We start from the raw sequence: 21,746 nt of genomic DNA on the forward strand, positions 1-21,746 counted from the left end.
GTAAAAATGAATTCTTAATGTCAATTACACTTGGCACAACAGGGGAAAAAAAAAAAAAAAAAAACGTCACTGCATCCAAAATAGTTTACCTCTTATTTACTTGCAATGAGCTCGGACTGAGAAGAAAAAAAAACTCTCTGGCTATGCCTTTAAAATAATGTGTTCCCATACCTTTGTTAATAGTGCAAGATGACTAAGGAAAAGAAGAAAAAAAAAAAAGCTAAACTAGTGAATGTTTACAACTGAAAAAAAATACACCTTCCCTGAAAGTGTTTTTTCAGGTTAGACTCAAACATTGCGAACGCCAGAAGCTGATGGTTATCGTTCTTGTCTTTAACAACAACACACAAATCTCTTCTCAAAGACCAAGAATGGGGAATAGCTTGCTTCTCCAAATCATCCTTGTCAAGGCTCCATGGTTCACGTTCCTTCATGCCGCTGGTCCCCTTGTTTTTTCTGCTTAAATGTCCAAGGGCTATATCGATCAAGATGGTAATAATACTGATGAGCCTAACGTGAAGGTGGTTTGCCTGTGATGAAGAATTTAGTTGTTTATGTAACATTGGTTCATAATTGTGTACATGCTAGATTGCTGCCTCAGTGTTTCATTTTTGCCACAATGTAGCATCAATATACAATGACAAACCCTTTTTGGAGCAGGGGGCATCAATCATTCATGGATTTTGCATATTTGCGGCAGGGCTCAGTCGTCCCTATCCCTGGCTAAGGTTCACTATATATTGTTTATAGTCTTGTGGTCCTCCGTGAGGGTTCAAAAAAGTAACAAGCCCTATTTTGAGGCGTAAAGACTACATATGTTTTCAAATGAAAGAAGTCAAATAAAAAAAAAAAAATGTCAAAAATTAATCTACAAGAGATGTACTGATGCCAGAAAAATCTAAGTATTTATACTACCCACCACTGGCTAAAACAAGTCTTCACTGAAGCTTGTCGAGTGATGCGTGCATGATCTAAATTTGTGTGCTTAATGAATTTTGTTCATGAATGTCTGCCTGTACACTCCATTTTATGTTAATAAATCTACAATTATGTGAATTCTGGATCACCCAGTATGAATTGGGTCACTCACCAGTACATGCTCGTGTACTTCCCATCCTTGCCGCTAAATGAGACGGAGACCTCATAGGTGAGAGTTCCTGTGAGGGTGCTGTCATCCTCCGCCGTCTTGGGTACGCTCCAGCTCGCTTCTACCGCCCGGGCCTGGATGTCTGACACCTGCCACATGTACAAAAGAGGTTCTATCAGTGATAATGTGTTATCGAGCAGGCAGGTGTGTGAACAGCATCTGTTACCACGTTTTGCTATTGTATTTTTCGCTCAAAAGTTTGGGGTCACTTTTTTTTTTTTTTTTAAAGAAAAGCAAAGGCGTATGCTGCATGACACCAAAACTCAAAGTAATCCCTTGCATATTCGTAGTTCACGATTCTTGAATTCACCATTTTTATTTCCTTGCTTTTTTTTTTTTCTGTTAACCTGTAGCTATTCACTGAAATACTTACCTATTGGCTATTTTTGTGCTCTTTCTAAAACAACCTTACATGCCACAATATGCCGCCAAAGCCCTGTCTAAATAGGAATTGGTGTCAACGAAAGACAAAGGTTCTCCACTGAGAGATGAGCTTTGTATGCCAGGAAAGAGCCAAGTTTAGGTTGCTGGAGGAAATTATGGAGAGTCTTCGCCGCATATGCATGTACACTCGCACTTCCAGTGCATTTCTTCTAAATATTAAGCTTAAAGGGTATTCAAGTGTGCTGCTATTATAGTTTGAGGTATATTTATGTTTTTAATTGTTAATATCAACAATTCTAAAACATTTTTTAGAAGGACGTCCAAGACTTGCATTTTTTCGCTGTTCGTGGGGGATTACTGTACTACATTTTGTATCCCACCAATGTGAGTTTGCTTACAATTTTGTTTGATAGTGTGCAGTGGGATTTTTCTAATGTAATATGTGCCTTAGCTCAAACAAGGTTGGGAAACACTGGATTTGATGATGCAAGTGTATCTAATGAGATGTCCAGTAAGTATATAGACTATATGTTCTCATAATGTCCAGAGGCAATATTTCGAACAGAGAAGCACAGTGAAAGTCACAGGATTACATTGTCTCTTTTGAGAAGGCTTAAAAATGGCCTGCGCTGCACCCGCAGGGTGATTTCACATGCGGAAGAACTATCAGGTCCATCCACACGGCCCCCGGAGGGCTTCACCTTACTTCCATTACACCCACTATTTTGCATGGCGGCTCTTTGCCCAAACCTGTGTGGCGGAAAAGAGGAGAGGAGGGAAAAAAAAATCCCCCTTTTCCATTGAAGCTCTTTGTATCCTGCGTGAGACGTCACGGTTTATCCAGCCGCTTTGAAATGGACTCCCTTTTGCTCCGTTTACAAGGAGCTCAGAGGATTGTACTGCACATTATATGAGGTCAAAGACATTTTATTTCAGTGCTAATCCTCCATTCACCGGTGGCTAAAAAAAGCCATTTTTTTCCTTTTTCTTGCTCCTGAAGGACCCCCCTGACTCTTCATTTCACGTGAAATAATAATAATTAAAAAAAATAAAAAAAATAAAAAAAAATAAACGTCTCGTTATGTCAATGACAGCATGTTGGACATGAGTTTTCTCCAGAGTGTAATCAATCATAACGTTAAGCGGAATTGGCTTCTGCAGTTGACTATGAATTAACCCCAGGCCTCTACTGGCAGAAATAGGGTATTTTCCTGAGTCTATCAATGTCACATGCCATTGACAGTACATGAGTAATATGTCATTTTCCCAAATGTATCTTGAGAGGAAACCCCATTCTGTCTCATCCCGGTAAATCCGGAAGTCGAAAATTCCCATGAGCGTGCTCGTCAGTAGGTCCAACTCCATTAGCTGCTCAACAGTGGGAATTCATCACCGGTGTTAATAGGACGCTTAATGACGCCACGCGTTTGCATCATTACTGAGCTCTCGTGGACATAATGCTGATGGTCAAATAAAAACATGCAAATCCAAGCAAATTAGCCGCAAAGAAAAACATGAGGAGATAATAGAGAGGGCATACGAACCACCGGTTTACTGATGGTGCTCAGCAGTGCTTGCAGAGCCTGTGCTGCTGCATCCAGCTCTGAGGGGACAAAAACATAAATGCAAGAATGTAAAAAAAACATGACACTTTTACTACCATTAGAAGAGTCTTTTGGAAATAATGTATAGTAAAACCCTGCGCATAGTCACAGTTCACGATTCACCGAGTCGTGTTTTTTTCTATTCGCAGCTATTTGCTGAAAACTCACCGATTTGCTGTTTCATGCTCGTTCTGAAACGCCTCAAATGCCACTGTCCTGTCTAAATAGCAAAGTACTGGAGTAACTGTTCTAAGGAAGCACGCTGAAGTGAGACATCTTAACTGAAAGACAAACTTTGTATGCTGGTGATTAGTTAAGTTTAGCCTGGGTGTTTAATGTCTCGTCACTGCATGCTGAGGAGGCAGCAAAAACCTGTTAAGTTTTTTTTTCCTTAATAAATGAAATCACCATTTAAAAACAGCATTTTAAGTTCACTTGGGTTATATTGATGATCTTAAACAAAGTGGGGAAACTACAAAAATATAAGAATTTGAGAAGGCGGCCTATACTGTTTCACGGCACTGTACTTGATTGTGAAATTTCACACGATGGGTGGCCAGGCACTCCATGGATCCAACTATTTGCATCCATGCAATTAAACTTTTAACTTTTCAAAATCTGACGGTAACTCTCCATTTATGCACGTGGGGGAAGTTGCAATGTTGTCTTAATGATTAATGAGCACGCAATCAAAAACAAATGATGGCCACCTTGCTCCTAGTACCGCTAATGAGGCTCTATTTTCAGCACCTAACCTAACCTAACTCCCAAACATCCGCAAAGAACACAGTCAAATGTAAACCTCCTCCGCTTTCACCAGTGGTGGGAAGTAAAAGAATTCTCTCTATTGTACATTTCAGAGTCTGTACTTTTTTTACTTGTAGTTAAGTAAAGGAGTTGACTCAGTGGTTCTACTTTTACCAGTCTTTTTTTTTTTTTGTGTGTGCTTCTACTTGGGTACAGAGCGTGCGCTTTTGCCACCTCTGTATTCATCGACTGACCTCTAGCCTCTCCGTTTTTGCCCCGGCCTTGCTTGTCTGCCACATGACCGGGCTGCTCTGCCTCGGGCCCTTTGCCTCCTACACCGTTGTGGACGTCAAGCGTCGTGGGGCTTCCACATGTCTTCTGAGGCGAAAGCGGAGGGCTGTCCTTCACCTGGCCTCCTCCGCCGCCGCTGCCTCCCTGCCGGTCCTTCAGTTTCTTCTGGAGGCGCTCATACGTTTTGCTCGTTCTGTCGTCTCTGTGGACAAATGCCGGGCGACCGTGTTGGGAGTGGGAATCTGCAGAGACTGATAGAAGAAAACAGGACATAAACACAAACATGCCAAAAATGCGCATGTAATAATTCAATTGATGGATTCTATCGTAGCCCAATTGTGTCTTCCATCATATATCATATCATCTATCATAATTGGAGTGAATCAAACCGCATCGTAATGGGAGTGTATCGTATATAAGGATGCACAAAAACGAAAATTCATGACTGAAAGTGAAAACCGGAACTGGGGAGCCCAATGTCCAAAAGCGAAAGCAGAAACACCAAAAGGGATTATCAATCACACGGAATTTGGAAGCGCTTCTCATACAAACAAAATGCTAAACAAAGCATTTCACATTCATTCATTAAAATATAAAAATTAATCAAACCCTACAATTATTAATTAGAAAACTATGCCAATAATTACTAAAATTGCATTTATGACTATGACTGCAGAGTTGTCAACTTATAGAAATGGACTTCCAGAACCAATGGTCTGAAATTCAATATTTTTAAAATGATGTCAACAACAATACCATGGCACAGTTATTGGGGCATGTTGTGTAGTAGCATACAAATAATTCTGCCTAATGGTCCAGTTTCACAACATAATCATGACTCTATAATTGTAATCGTTAAAAAAATGATGGCTTTGATATTTTAGTTATTTTATTTTACTGTATTTATTGCATCAACCTTGTAATGGTGGAAGCATTTGCAGTCAAATGACTTCTCTCAGATGCTCTTTGTATGTCCTGTGTCCACTAATAAAGGTTATCTCAAGACTTTACGCCGATCTGATCGGTATCGGCCGATAATTAGCATTTTATTCTGATCCGCTGATCGGCTTTCATGTCATAATTCGCCGAGCTGATCGATGACGCCATCGATCGGCTCTGCACAAGACGTTAAACTCTGCGTCGCCGTTGGGTATGAATATCCAAAAGCTAGATTATTTTTAGCTTTGTCACGTGTCTTGTGCCGCGGTATTGCGAATAAAGTTTTTTCAACCTTGTCGGTGAAAAAAATACATCATCGGTGTGGGACTATTTTGCGGCGTCTCAGACAAACAACACGCAAGTTATTTGCAGTCTGTGTACAACTGAAGTACGTCTTGGGAAACGTCATCTAAATGCTTCAACACAAAACATTTGATCGCGCGCCTGGAGAATGTACACAAGGAGGAGCGTGCCGCGTTCAAGCAACACAGCGTGAGGGAAAAAAACCCCCAAAAAAAACAAACAAACAAGGAAAAGCCAAACGGACGCAAACTCTGGACAACACCCGTCCATATAACGAGGCAGTTAGAAAGTTAGAGTAAGCATGTCATTAATAGTATTTATTAAAGTAATTGAATTGCCATAAAGTAATTTCATTACAGTAAGTTAGCACCCATTATTTCTGTCATGTTGTAATGTTGATTTGAACTAAAGTTATGTCAGTGGCCAATCATTGAATGCCCCCCCTAAAGGTCATTGATGTTTTAACTTTTTAAAATGCAAGAGAATAAATTTGAAGATACAGTTCTCAGTATACAGTACACAAGTATATACAATAAATGAACAAGTCATACAGTACACAAGTGTCATGTAATATAGACACATTGCTCCATCTTGTGATCGGATCAGTGATCGGTTATCGGTTTTTTAAACTAGCTGATCGGCCCCAAAAATCTGGATCGTGTAAAGCCTAGTTATCTCACACTCGAAATATGTATTATATTAATGTACTTTGAAATTTATAGGCCCATTTTCTCAAGTGACGTAGCAGCAGTGACATATTAATTCATTTCTGCTTTCCGGTCCCTGCGTTATCATCTATTTCAGTATTTCCTTCTATAGACACGTGCTATTTTGCTCTTCAAAGTTGAATCATCTCTGCTACACGCGGTGCCAGCCACACCTACGTGACAAGTGTACTGTACTACCCAATCACTTATTTTGGTGTTTAGCAGCTCGTCCTGCCTTAACCTCCCTCTGTGATTAACGATAGTTCTCAAACTGGAATTTCTTTGCTGTCATTGAGGGGACCATTAGTGACTTATGCCACATTGATGACGAACGCGATGTGCCCGTTCGCCTCCGCAGCTCGGCATCGTATTTAGCCACGCCTCTGCGGCTCCGCTTGTAGGTTAGCTGGGCCGGCGCAAATAGCAAGATTGGGTGACAATAGGGACGCTGCAGTTTGGACTAGCCACTAGCATAATGACTGTAAAGCACTAAGGTACTTTCAATTCATTGCAACATGAACATTTTAATTATTGCCGTAATTAAGACGTTCAATTTTGCTCTTAATGTGCATTTGTTGAATATGCGCCTTATTCATTTATGGTGCCCGACTATGTCATTATCAAACCGTGACTGTCGTCTGTGTGTACAATTCTGACATCCCAGTCAATTTATCCACATAGTAATCAAAACCCAATGGGCATTGCTTGTTAATAGCAAATACTTCTTAACTTTAGTGTACAAGCTCGCGTGCCGGCCGAGGCGAAGCTATGAGATAGCAACAACAAACATATTATTTCGGCCGTTTTATTTTGGTCTTTCGGTCCGAAACCAAAAATGCACCTTTGGGCTATTTTCGATGAAGTTCCAGTGCATCACTGTTCATATCCCATCATCAGTGAATTGAATCGTATCGTACATTGTTCCCTCATTGATTCAGTGCACTGATTTTTTTTTCTTTTTTTCTTCCTTATCCAGGATTTGGAGTGTGTGCTGTCATTTTTGGAGTGATAAAATACATGCTTCCAGCCTAAAACAAAAGTGCTAAAAGAAATAAATATATATATATATCTATATATCTATATCTATATCGATATATATCTATAGATATATATCTATCTATCTATAGATATATCTATCTATATATCTCTATATCTATATCTATCTCTCTCTCTCTCTCTCTCTCTCTCTCTCTCTCTCTCTCTCTCTCTCTCTCTCTCTCTCTATATATATATATATATATCTATATCTATCTATATCTATATATATATATATCTATATATATCTATATCTATATATAGACACACACACACACGTGAATTGTATACACTATAAACAAAATGAAATATTACAAGGAATAAAAAGTACATAGTGCACAGTATGTTTAAGAAGGTGTATAAGAGTAGAGAAAGTGCTATAAGTGTATGGTAGAGGTTAATAGGAGTGTGGGGAACAAGAGTCTGGGGAGGTTCATACAGCTTTAAAATCTGTAAAAATAAAATGTGGTCACTACTTCACGGATTTCACCTATTGGAGGGGTGATTGAATCTAACCCCCGTGATAAACGAGGGATTGCTGTATTTCGTATTTGGAGCGAATCGTATTGTATCATAACTCCAGTTAATTGTATCGGAATCGGAGTGAATCAAATCTCATCGTAATTGGAGTGAATTACAGTATACTAATTATTTGGGAGTGAATTTTAACTCATCCCATTGTATGACGTGAATTGTATTGTCATTGGAGTGAACTGAATCTTATCACGTGGCAATTGGAGAGAATCGTCTTGTAATTGTACGGGATCGTATCATAATTGGAGTGAATTGTAAATGTAACATACGGGCCTCAGTGATGGCGATGCAAATCCCCATCCGGGTGAAAAAAAAAAAATAAGATGAGCTCAGTCTCACCCTGCTCTGAGTAGATGTGGGCCGGATGATACTGGGAGATGTACTGCGAGCTCATGTCGCCCACTCCGCCTGCCATGCTTGTGTACAGGTGAGGGGGCGGGGGCATCATGGCCGGGTGTGGGATGAAGGCAGGTAGGTGGGCATGGGGGGGCGGCGGAGGATGGTGGAGAGGTGAGTGGCCGCCCGGGTGGAACTCCGGTTGCTGCGGCAACACCAGGACCCGTCGCACTCCATTCTCTTCAATGATCTGAAAGAAGATGAATCCGTATTAAAATGTACACACTTCGATTCATTTAGTAAGCTCCAAATAACGAATCACTTTTGTAACGGTACTAACGTCTTCATATTTTTTATATTGCATAGAGGAGTTCACACGCGGACCATATTAGATAAAGGCCAGGAAGCGGAACTGTCTGTCCTCTAGCCAAACATTTACTTTGTAAACAAAACGCAACGCAGCTCAGCCTCAGGCAAACAGATGTCAAGACTTGTGATTTTGGCAATATGTTGGAGCTTGTTTACTGATTTGAAACTGCATCACACAAACAAAAATGTCAACAACTAGCGGTGCTAAAGCAATTTCCAGCATCATTTATATAGACACAGATGGGGCCAAAGCACTTCTTTTCAATGCATTGTTGAGGTATGGGCAGATACTCAAAATGAAGTGACTGACATTTGCGATGTCAGAACAGAGTCCTATACCCCCACTAGTTAAGTACGGCGATGTACAAAACAACAAACGTCAAGTCAAAGCTTCAAGTTGTAGGCTCGAAGTTGAAAGAACAATGCGGTTGTTTTTTTTCTTAACACTTAAAAAGCTATTGTAATAATGTGCCACATACCAATATAAAGGAACACAAAACGCTGGATCGTTTACTGTGCGGCCTCTCTTCTTCAGTCAAAGTCACGCTACTTTCGTTACGGATAAATGAGGATTAAAAAAATGACCAATTATATTTGTGTGATGCCTAAATCCAATATTGCATATGAAATGTTCTGGAAAGGACAAAAACTGAGTACTTCATGGAAGAAGTTAGCTCCAGGGCACTTCTTTTTATATCCTCCCGAACAACTTGCTTTTTGACATTGTGACGGAATATTCATACAATCATTATTAGATTTGTTCATTCTGATATAACGCTCAAGTCTTGCATATACCAGTCCCAAAAATGTAAGGATATTGGGCTTCCTGGTGAAATTTCCGGACGGACCTTAGATGAACTTCATTTGACCTTCTCTAAACTTTGTCGACTTACTCAATGTTTAAGTACTTTTGACACGACTTGCCGTTTTCCAACAAGGTGCCGAATGGCCAAATTCCAAACAGGTGTTTGATCCACAAGCATTTCCAAGGATGTTTCTGTGACTCTCACGTATCTGTGTTGCAGCCTGCTGATGACACTATGTGGTACTTCGTGGCCACATCCCTCTAAGAACATCCTAATTAAAGTCAGACAATGGCGCATCAAAGTGGGAACAGCAGGATGAGGACTGTTTAAAGTCCAGGTCCATTAACAGATCAAAACTTCCAGCTTTTTGAGAGTAGTGTCAATACTGAAGTAAAGATTATGTTGGCGGTAGCGAGAAAGCATTTCATGGTTCTCATATTTTTTTGTATGAAATAAATCATACATTTCATACCAACAAAAGTGGATAATTTCCCACTGCACACTAATGTGGCGCAGTAGAATGGTTAGGAATCACAGATCTATATAGGATGCTTACCTGTGAAATGTATCCAGGAGGCACATAGATTGGAGGCACTGAACCATTTGGAGACATCATGGGAACCTGAGCAGGACCTACGCAAAGGCAAAAAGAGCACAAAATTGTCAACGAGACAATCTTTCAGCAGAAACCTGTATTTGTAATTGCTGATTGTGCAGTTGTGTGGATCATCAATGGAAGCCAGAATTCTGTCGCAGCTCTAGAGGATTGCCTATGCATTTTGTACATTCTTTTGACTCTGTGGTGTTTTTGATGCATTTTTGACTGATGTTTATCAGAGATTAAACATTACAAAATTAAACCAGTGATTGATTACACCATACAAAATTACATACTTAATTTTGAGTGTGCTAAATAAATTCAGATGTGGATCAAATAACCCTCCTTTATTCTTTTAAATCTGTGATGCAGATAAAGCCGAAGTTTCTCTCCCTCTCTCTCTTTCTTCCCTCCATCCCCAATTCTTGGCAAAAATGCAAGATGACCACATAACTTAAGTGCTGAAGAGACGAGAGAGTTTCCTGCGTGGCCGTGGCTTAGAGACAACTCAGCAGAAAGCCAGTTAGGGAGAGTGCCAAGTCACATAGAAGGCCATAAAGACTCAGGACCCGAGTTCCACGTGTCATGCGAGGGGTCGAGAAAGATCGAGCACGTACCGAACCACTTGAGGGGGAGTTTTTCTTCATTTTTGGGAGCTGGTATATGCAGAGAGAGCAAATGGGTTGCCATACTGGCCCAAAGTCCAGAAGCTGGCCTTTGAAAGATCACCGCCAAGCCCCAGCACCGTCTCCCCCTTTGTGTGCCGAGAACCATTGCTCAAACTCCACCTTCAGAGATTTGTATGGTTTCAACTGAGTCATGTTTCAATTTGGGCATCATTTGGAAGGGTTTCCTCCTCAGAAGGAAGCCTTTTGCTGTTTAACGAGTACTGGTAGTAACTGTATCCGCATCCCAGCGCAGTATTCGAGATAATCCTACGTTACGTGGCTTGAATCGTGTTGAATGACGAGGAGTGTTCCTGTAGACTCGGCCGTGCTTTCGTAGAGGACTAGAGAAATCTGGGACCATTTACTGTTGAGAGGCTGAAATTCCAAAGATTTGGACAATTTTAAGTTAAACAAGGTCTCTAAATGACAGCGCTAGGAACGAAGGAGTTCCAATTTGGATTCACTTCCGAGTCTGCTTGGAAAAAAAGCCCCCCGAAAAACGAATCCCAAATGATAATTTTCCCATTAGAACGAAAATGAATGAAATAATGTTTTTACTTCCGCCACCATTTTGAATTGTTGTGGCCAAGGTTCACAGAGATCAGTTTTCTCACGTAGAGCCATACTCTCCCCCGAGACAATCTCTGTGGAACTGCACGGATGTTCATGACAGACTGCGACCACGGCAGATGACTTGGATAAATTGTGCAAGATTCATTCAACACACAGTGGCAGATGATTGATGAGCGCTAGCAGCTACCACTAACTGTTAATGTTCAAAAAATGTTGAAACTCTAGCTTCAGCATTCAGTAGAGATGATTTAAAAACAATATTAAAAAAAATTGTGAACGATATGAAAAGATTAATTGATTTGGGTTTTTTTCCCCTGATCGCCCAGCCCTACCTACTAAGTGAAGTTCTCAGGACTATTACAAACACGCACAAATTGTGATCCTCATAAAACTCAATGGTGTTCTACGCACACACAAAAAAAGTCCAGGTTAAAACGAAGACTGTGATGGACGACTACGGTCATGATAATGACTGACTACTACTACAATGGTCGCCTATGACCGATGACGGTTGATTATGGCAGACGACTGACGACTACAACTGATGGATGTGGCGGATGACGAACGACCATGGCAGACTAACGACAACGCCTGACTCCTAAAGGCCTCTTTATACTCCTGCGGTCGCGCGGCCGACAACGCCCGCATTGCGTCACGTGACCGACGAATTGTCCCGTGCGGGCCCTCTGCGTAGCTTGCCGCGTACACTGCAAAAATAGTTGCTTTTGTTTCTTGGTGTGCCGTGAGATTTTTCAATTGTAAAATATGGTCCTCGCCTCCATAAAGGTTGGAAATCACCGCTCTAGTCAGATCGTGGATTCTAATCAGTCAGGTCAAACCAACATTACATGACAGAAATAGTGGGTGCTAACTTTCTGTAATGACATGACTTTATTTTTAATTGAATGACTTCATCCACACCGAAACTTTAGAGCATGATTCGACAGAACGGCGGCATATTTACATCCAACCGTTCGTGCTAGCAGTAGCTTGCTAGGCTACATAACGTTTTGTTGCCTGCTTGTGAGCTGTATCGTATTAAAAGTACGTGAACATACCAGAAGCAAGCGAGCCTTAAACGAACGTCCTTTCCTGTCCTGAGCACCGGTGACCACCAACACACGTTTTCCCTCCATGTTGTCCTTATAATACCGTCGGTTTGCTCCATTCTTGTTGTCGTCGCCACGGTAACGAGTGTATCCGGTCGCATTTGAGTTGACAAGATAAAGCCCAATGATGGTAAAAAACGGGATGCGGTGATATCGGTCGACAAGATTTTATTGCAGTAGTCTGACATATTGCAATAGTGAAAGAGCAAATTTGTCTTGTAGTCTGATCCGGCATTACGTGTTACCACACCGCCGAGGTTTTTTAATTTTTTTTCATTATTATTTTTTAAAATACCTTCTTTGGCTGTCAGATATTTACAGTACTATGTCAAAAGACATGCGACAAGGCTAAAAAGAAACTAGCTTTTGGATTCAAATATACTGGGCACGCGGCGACTCGGCGAGTAGATGTCTTTTGCGGAACCGATCAATGACGTCATTGATCGCATCGGCGAATTATGACATTAAAGCCGATCAGATTAAAATGCTAAATATCGGCCGATACCGATCAGCCTGATCAAATCGGTGTAAAGTCTACTGAGGACCGAAAACTACCCAAGGTTGACTACGACCTTACGGCCAGAAAACTGATGACTAACGATTATGGCAGACTGACAATGTCACGATGGACAACATTGGCGGTTGACAACGACAGACGCTATGACCGACGACCACGGCAGATGACTAATACAATCAACTATGACTAAGGACTATGGCAGATGACGACTGCTGACTAAGACAGAGATGACTACCGAAGGTCGACTACGACCGATGACTGTCGACTATGGCAGCCAACGGTAGACTGACGACTATGACGGACAACGACGACAGACAGTACGACCGATGACCATGTTGTAACCCCTTTAGAAGCCCTCCTCTCAGAACATACATGTTAAACAGCCTCACACATGATTACACATGATTGTAGGTACGAGTTGGACGACCCGCGAAGTAGTGTAATCTACAAAACACTCTTAGTAAGACAGAGGTAGTGAAGCGGTTTCAGAGACCCCCTTCACACTTTGCTCAATCATCCCGAGTGAAAAGTGAAAAAATGACTCCGTGCTTAAGAACACACGGCGGGAACGGTGAGAAGGGAAAATCACCGCAAGGGAACCTGGTCAAGTGCAGCCTGAATGAAAGTCATCGCACTGACTCAGCCCTCATTGAAATCACATCACAAAACGATCAGTGTAGTTTTTTTAAACTAATAATTTATATTACGTGGTAGACCTGCCATGAGCATATTCTAATTAGCTGATGCCAGATAACAGAATATACAGTATATGACGAATGGCAAGAGCATTCTTTAAGACTTTTTTTTTGTCTGCGCAGAATGGCATCTTAATGGAAGAAGTCAGCATTTGTTTAAAGTAATAAAACCGGTGGGAGGTACTCGTTTTGCATCATTCTGACGCACAACTTCTGACAAAGATCAGATAGAAAGGACCACATCCACCCTGCCGACCTGGCCCCTCCCTACCATCTTCCCCTCCCCCTAAATCAACTGGAACATTGGCTGTGCTGACGTGGCCGTAGAGTGCCAGGCTTCCAGCGAGGTGGAGAAAAAAATACCGCCATCAGTCCTCCTCCACAAAAGTGCAGACTGACACCGAGCCATTTGACCTGTGGGAGACGGGTTCAGGCGACACCGTCATCAATCGTGAACGTCACATCATCCTGTCTGAAAGCCTCCCCTCCCTCTTTGCAGGTGCGAGCGCAGTACAAACGGAGCAACTTTAAGCATATTTGCAACGTTACAATTCATTTCATTGGACCAGGATTTTTAAGAACTCAAGGAGTCCGCTTCAAACTGAAATATTCCATGAAAACGATGCCATCTCAAGTATAAAAGTTTGCAGTGCTTTAAGACTGCAACGTCAGAACAGCCAGAGGGACTTCACACAGGGGCTCTAACAGAGATCTCACAGTAAATACGCCGCAAATGTGATTATCAATCACGGCTAATAAATTGACTTAGCACGCACGTTAAAAAAAAAGGGTGGGGAATGCAGACAAATGAACTGATAGTGGTTAATAAATACAAAGCACTGGCTAAACAGGCCAAGTATGAGACAGTCAATAAAAAAAAAAAAGAAATACATACAAATTGCAAATTAGCACTTCCTCTTCAAGTAGAACAGTGATGTTGAGGCTAATATATTGTGCTTTTGTGACACCTCAAGCTATAAAACCACAAAAACAAGACGGGGAAGGGGCTTTTGATGGAAAATTCATAATTTATTTACAGATCTACAACTCAAAAACATTCAGTGTTCACCAATCATTCAATGAAGTGAGTCTTTTCTCATTATCGCGACACACACTTTCTAACTACCTTCAAACGTTACATGTCGATACCATACATATAAATACTCTTTTCGAGTGTGAGGTTCCTAAACCCGTCTGACTTCCAAGATGGTGGCATTTATCTACCTCATAATCGACGTGACAAGATGAGATTTATCCCCTAATCGTCATCTTCGTCTTAAAAACTGTGATCTCAAATTCAAAGCGATGCAATGCTGCCATCTACTGGTGAGCGTTGGTCATTACAGTTATGCCGAAGGTTGAATTTCACAGACAAGCTGAGTGAGACCCTCTTAAACGCCTACCTGTTAAAAAAAAAGGTGACTGACGGAAATACTTCGGTGGCAGTAAGCGGCTAGATTCCAGTTGACGAATATAAACATCCACGGCATTGAGTGAGTGAAAATGTATTCATGTAAACAATGCTTCAAGGAAAATGCTCCTAGCTTAGTTGTTTTTGGGTTCTGGCACGACAATATAATTTATACAAGTAGGGCAACACGGATGGACAAAGTCTTTTGTTTGTATTCATTTTGCAAAATACGCTCAAGGTTATGACAAAATGTTATTCGATGAATTTGTTCAATACTTGGAGACTAACGAGCTGACATTAATCCAGTACGTCGTATGGAACTACATAGTCCAATATCTAAAAATCCTTATACAGTATTAGTATTGGGTAGTAAGGAATGAGTGAATGATTCGGAAAACACAGCCAGTCTCCAATATTTTACAGAGGCTCCTGCAGCCTTGCTGGCTTTGATGACGTAAACGGTAACCTTCACGCTTTTGCATATTACAGCAGGAGCGCTCTCAGCCAGACAGCACCACAATGACCGGGGTTCCCCCCCCCCCCCCGTGTATTTGTTGTTTACAACACACACAAAAATAAAGTGGACACTCCTTGCCGACTAAACTTACATGGGAAAACATTATCAGCTTCTTTGTCGTTCCCTCCTCCCCCTTGTGTCGACGGAGCAGTGGGAGAATGAGTCACAAGCTCAGTCATCCTTAGAGCTACTCGCCGTAGAAGCTGTGAATGAACGCGGGCGTCTCCTTGAAGTTGAGGGGGGAGGGGATGTAGCGAGCATAAAAATAACGTGCTAATGTGATGTTTGCGGGGCCAATTACGTGAACCGTATGTGACGAGCCGCGTTCGGGAGAGTATCGAGGGGTGAAGCATGTTACATTTGTTGCTATCATCTAAATGGCTGTGTGACCCTGACAGCCCAGGTCATTTTACGTAACGCCGACGCACAAAATCGAGAACGACAAACTATCTGGGCTGTGGCATTAGGCTTGGTCAGCATCGGTTGGTTTTTTTGATGGTTTTGCCATCTCTTGGGATAAAACAAGGGTCAAAATGAGATTGAGGGCTGCAGCCATCAAACATTTTTAGAATAAATTAGTCTCCGAATTATCCCATTGATTAATCCGATACAATTATTTCACCTTAAACTGCGCCATTCGCACAATTGTCACTGTACCAGATTATCGCTCCATTACTCATTTCAAACTGCTCTAAATTGCTTGAGGACTCTGCATTATTTGCACAATTGTCATTGTATCACCAATACCACATTACCGGAAACCTTTCATTGCTCAGTGACTCTCCGTAGTATGTTTTTGTCTCAAAAGTATTTTTTTTTTGTCACAGCGGCTGTCTGTTGTCATACTAGAAAGGCTCCAACTACCAGAGACAAATTCCTTGTGTTTTTGACATACTTGGGAAATAAAGATGGTTCTGATCTGACCATCCGTCTATATGTATGAGTCTGTCCATCCATCTAAAGTGTGTGTGTGTGTGTATGTTTACATACACTATATTAAAGAGACATGCTCCCCCGGGCCCCTCACTGTCTGACATGAAATGAGACTAAATCCTGTTTTAGATTTATTAGGATTAGCAAGTATGAAAAATCCAAAACTATTATTACTTGTGTCACCTCTGCTTCCTTTTGAGCCTCCAGCTGAGAAAGACCATCGGTTATGGACCACAAACTATAATTTCAATAGAATTATAACTTTTGAGAAAGGAAATCAGTCTGGCATCAGCAAAAAAAACAAAAAAACAAAGATCGGACTGGATCTAAAATCTCAGATTTGACCACGCTTTTTCAAGCAGTCCATTCATTCCATGCTCCGCTCCAGCGCTTCTATTGAGCAGTGCCCGGACGACATGCAGATCCTACTTGATCACAACAACAGGTTGCTAAGTTGCTACCATCGTAGCAAGGAGTATGAGTGAATGTTGCTTCCTTAAAGGTGCCATATTTTACCAAACCAACTTTTTGGGATAATGGGTAATTGGGGCGCGAAACGTGAAATATGAATTCAAATCAACCACGCATTCCTGAGTTCCAGATGTTTTTCTGCCGAGAGGCCTGAAATCACGTCATTAGAATTTTGAGATCATCTACGTCACTAGCGAAGATCTCCGCTCCCAAGCCAGCACTGTCGACATAAACACATGTACACTCACTCACAAGTGGGTCTGCTGCACGGAGGCAACCAATCAGAGGAAAGGGGGCGGTCTTAGCCAAAAATGGACAAAGCGGATACCGTTGTCAGAGGGACCTTTTCTGGACACGCGTATGACAAAACTGTGTTTTGGTTTTTTCACACTTTTACACTGAGTCCATGTTGGAGAGTCACCCTATGGAGGTCTAATTAGCCAAAATGTGGGAGCTTTAAAGTTGTTTATTGACACTCCAGTTTAAGTTCACTGTAAAACTAGACTCACATAAAAGAATTACACCTATTGAATGTTCAAATACATCACAGCATTTGTTCCTCTCTTTGTTTTTGCTCAGAAAATGACAATGAATACTTTATATTTATGTCATTTATATGGCTCAAAATAATGAATATTGCTACATAACAATACTCTCTGGCATATATTCTTCAAACTCAGTGAAGAAGGAGTTAATAACATTGGAGCGTGACTTCTACTTTCTTTGTTACTGCAAGTGTGTATCTCATGGCATGTATCACACTGGCCCTCAGAGGTCAAGACAGCAGGAACAGCGACTGTCAATAAAAACTAAACCCCAGTTGCATCAAGAGGTGCAACAGTGTATTGTGGAGAAAGCAAACGATTTCCCACCATATACTGACAGTAACAACGATGACTGAATGGAACTTCACTTATTTGGCACTTTAAAAGTATAATTTGTATTTATTTATTTATTGAGATTATTTTTCATGGTTTTTAAAATGTATTTTTTATTGATTCAATGTATGCTTATGTTTAAATGAAGCAGTAGTTATGTTGCAATTTAAATATATATTTGTTATTGGTTTTATTAAGTTATTTTTCAAGATTTCCTTACATCATTATTTTATTCAATTATTACCGTAATTTCTTGTGGATAATGCTCATTCCCCCCCCCCCCCCCCCCAGAAAAATCTTCAAAACTCAATAGTGCGTATTATTCCTAGGTATAGTAAAAGTTAGATTCAAGTACTGATAATAATGAGATTTAATTTTTTCACAGTACAATGAGGTATATGAGTGGATATCCATGTGTTTTAGAATAGCCTGAATTCGTTTTAAAAGCTGCAGTTAAAACTAAACACTAGGGTGTGCCACAATACTAAATACATTATTAAAGAACTCGTAAACCTCAGTATTAATAATGTTACTAATCAGAATTGATTAGAAAAAAAAATTACGAGGGTCACCACTAACATTTATTGCATATAAATATATCAATGGATAGAGAGTCACGGGTGGGAATTATACATGGGAAGAAGGGATTTTCCTGATTTTTGGAGTCAATTTCGGGGGTGCGCTTTATACTCGATATTATGGTACATTCTTATTTTTAAAGTGACTTTATTTAACCCACTGGTTCATAAAATATGGGTCCGTTTTTCCACATACCTACTGTTGCTGATTATTGTTCTCCGTTTGAGTGATATCACTTAAGTCTTCTAAAATTCCACACTACAAAGTAAGTATGTATGATTATTGCTGATATCAGATCGGACCGATATCGGTATCGGATCGGAAGTGACAAAGTTGGATCGAGACATCCCTAATTCTAACTTCAGGGAAAAATACAAACTTGGCATATTCCATTTATTAAAAAATAAATAAAAAAATTACAAATTATGCTGTTCTCACCATCCTGTTTTTTTTAAATTTATTGTTCTGGAGGTCGTTTTACTTGTACACTTTTTTTATATTCAAAGATTAGGTGGGTGGAAAATCCTGGCACAGTGTGTTTTATTCATTGTATTTGTCCCCATGCATTTTTAATCTTTGTGAAAGAGGGTGACGTAGGTTCAGGGTCGTGGAGTTCAACTTGCTCGGAAGGAAGCCCTCAAACAGTTTGGAGTAATCGTTCAGCAAGAGCAGCTGATTACATTGACTCAACAAGATGGGAGTTAATTGACAAGCCGCTAAGTCTCATAAAAATGCAAAATGGCAACCAGCACAGCAGTGTCAGCTACGTCGAGCCCTGGGATGGGGCTAAATTTGCAGGTTGGGCAGGGGGGAGGGGAGAGTGATGTCTGTTACGCAACCAGGGGATGGAGGAAAAATACACCTGCAGCCAGGGTGTTTTTGGGGATGCAGATTTAAAACAGCAAACGAGATAAAAAAAGAAACAAATCCCTGACAAAAAGAATCAGTGTATCAGTCGTTCTTTCAGATTTCAATTGCCAATCAGAATTGTATATATTTTTTCACATTTCAATTTTAGGCCAAGATAAAAAATAAGTGGGGGTAAAAAAAGGTGCATAACTCGATCACAAAAAAAATCGTTTTTTGGGAGGGGGGCTGAAACGAATTGATGGCATTTCAATGGGTAAAGCTTGGTCACGGAACGAATTCAGCTCCTAAATCAAGGTACCACTGTACTGAACGGTGGGATTTACGTGACGGTTTGGTTCATGAGCATTAGTAAAGATACTTTAGCTTGTTAGCAGCCACAATCCCATAAATAATCCATCAGCCATATTATATCAAGGACTAACATTTTAATAAAACGGGCCACGTAAACACCACCAATTAAATATACAATTCAAACTCAGTCCTGTGGCCCATTTTTCAATGTCATATTTGTAATGCTTTTTGTGTTAGGTTAACAAAGTGCTTAGTCACTTAATTTTTTTAAATGTTTGAAATTTTGGATTGCCAAATGAATGGACGGAATGAATGACTCATAAATGAAAAAGGCCGGGGTGGACTTCACTGACGTCTATCAGAGATTAACTGCACTGCGTTGTATCAGACACTCAAACAGTGCATGGCTGGCTGATCTATTTCAGCCACTGGGGGACCGCTTCAAATCCCTCAGACAGAAAACAGACTATGCGCATCTGTAGCGCCATCAGGAACCATAAGAGGTGTCTCACTGCTTTGGCACCAAAGCCAACAGACGCGCACACACACACACACACGTCGGACAAAGTGGGTAGGATGAGGACACGTACTCAGCCAGATAGGATGCCCTACATCTGTATCAGGCTCTACAGGTCCAGAAGAGAGGCTGCAGCCATGAACTGGCAGCTAAGAGCCAGAGAATGCATCAATCCAAGTGGTGTGAAAGACAGCCTGATAAACAAGCGGCTCTGAGGCACCCATCAACCAAAACAACTATCCAAAAGTCAGCTGATACGGAAAAGCCATGACTGGACAAAAAGACGGGGGTTTTTTCCGGCATCTGACATGAAATCAGACTAAACCTCTCCTGTTTTAGGTCAATTAGGATTACCAAAGTTATTTCCATTTGCTAAATGCCAGAATAATGGCATTTAGAGGATATTTTTTTAGATAAGCCAGAGAAGCGCACAACTGCGTGCCAAACTATGCAAAAGTACCAGCACTGAAAACATATTGTATAATTTCAATTTTGACAGCAAGGTATCATGGTACTTTTCTAGTAGCAGTATATTGCGCAACCCTAGTGAAGACACACCAAAACAAACCAAAGACACACACGCTCTCATCTTCTTCCTTCCTGCAACGCAAGCAGTGAGTCATCCTTCTATTCACGTCACAGAGATGAGTGCACACTGTGACAGACCAGTTAGTCTGTTCTACAAGCCTGAGCTACAGTAGGCTATGTGGCACCTCTTCAGTTGCGCCCCCCCCCTCGTCCCCCTCCTCTCTCTGATGGAGAGGCTGCTTTATGTGGCTCATAATGGGCAGCCGGTGCACCAGCGGCACACTCGGGCATGGAGTGGGGAGAAGCAAGGCACAGATTGCATTTTCTTTTTTTCCCTTCCGCCGCGTCATTTCATATCACTGCCTTGGCTCCTTTGTCATCCAAACCTGGCATGCCCGGGGCCTATTATACAGGCTTTTCATCTCATCTTTATTCATTTGTGTCACAAGGCATAGGCAAAGGCTACACACACACACACACAAGAAGAAATAGCATTGTCTGTCAACAATGAGATATGAGGAACTGATCCAGTAGGTTCCCAAAGCAGGTGCAAAAGACGCAGTGTATTGTATCTAGGCTTTACATGATCAGGATTTTTGGGGCCAATCAGCGCGTTTAAAAAAAACAATAACCGATCACAAGATGGAGGAATGTGTCTATTTAAATGACCTGTTCATTTACTGTATATACTTGTGTACTTAATTGCTAACAAAATTTGATTTACAATAAATGTATCTTTGTTCCTCTATTTATGCCAGTGAGGCATAGTGACAGACAGAACAAATGAATGGTCTTCTATTAGATGGCAGGAAGTCCATCTATCCATCCATCCATCCATCCAAATACAGTAATTAATGTATCCACTTTTTGTGACATTTTTGTTTGTTGGTGTGCCGTGAGATTTTTCAATTGTAAAATATGTTCCTTGCCCCCATAAAGGTTGGAAATCACCGCTCTAGTCAGATAGTGGATTCTAATCAGTCAGGTCAAACCAACATTACATGACAGAAATAATGAGTGCTAACTTACTGTAATTAAATGACTTTGTTTTTAATTAAATGACTGCAAGGGTTTTCCCCGGACACTCCGGTTTCCTCCCACATCCCAAAAACATGAATGGTAGGTGAATTGAAGTCTCTAAATTACCCCCAGGTGTGAATGTGAGTGCGAATGGTTGTTTGTTTATGTGTGCCCTGCGATTGGCTGACAACCAGTTCAGAGTGTACCCCGCCTCCTGCCCGATGATAGCTGGGATAGGTTCCAGCACTCCCGCGACCCTTGTGAGGATAAGCGGCTCAGAAAATGGATGGATGGACTTCACCCACACTGAAAGTTTAGAGCACGATTCGACAGAACGCCGGTACAGACGTCAGTGCTAGCACTAGCTTG

The 21,746-nt window shown here is 41.1% G+C and overlaps 1 protein-coding gene across 3 annotated transcripts in view; it reads right to left on the reverse strand.

Annotated features, from left to right (window-relative positions):
- fndc3a (fibronectin type III domain containing 3A) overlaps window positions 1-21,746 on the reverse strand; it is a 73,127-nt gene that overhangs the window by 24,215 nt on the left and 27,166 nt on the right. For all 3 annotated transcript variants that reach the window (XM_061781776.1, XM_061781778.1, XM_061781777.1), the window contains 5 exons: window positions 9,759-9,835; window positions 8,031-8,277; window positions 4,137-4,424; window positions 3,076-3,134; window positions 1,091-1,236 (listed from right to left, as the gene is read on the reverse strand). In XM_061781776.1, coding sequence (XP_061637760.1) covers window positions 1,091-1,236; window positions 3,076-3,134; window positions 4,137-4,424; window positions 8,031-8,277; window positions 9,759-9,835 — 817 coding nt within the window. The remainder of the gene's footprint in view (window positions 1-1,090; window positions 1,237-3,075; window positions 3,135-4,136; window positions 4,425-8,030; window positions 8,278-9,758; window positions 9,836-21,746) is intronic.

Source organism: Phyllopteryx taeniolatus, chromosome 8 (assembly GCF_024500385.1).
Source record: "Phyllopteryx taeniolatus isolate TA_2022b chromosome 8, UOR_Ptae_1.2, whole genome shotgun sequence".
Lineage (NCBI taxonomy): Eukaryota > Metazoa > Chordata > Actinopteri > Syngnathiformes > Syngnathidae > Phyllopteryx > Phyllopteryx taeniolatus.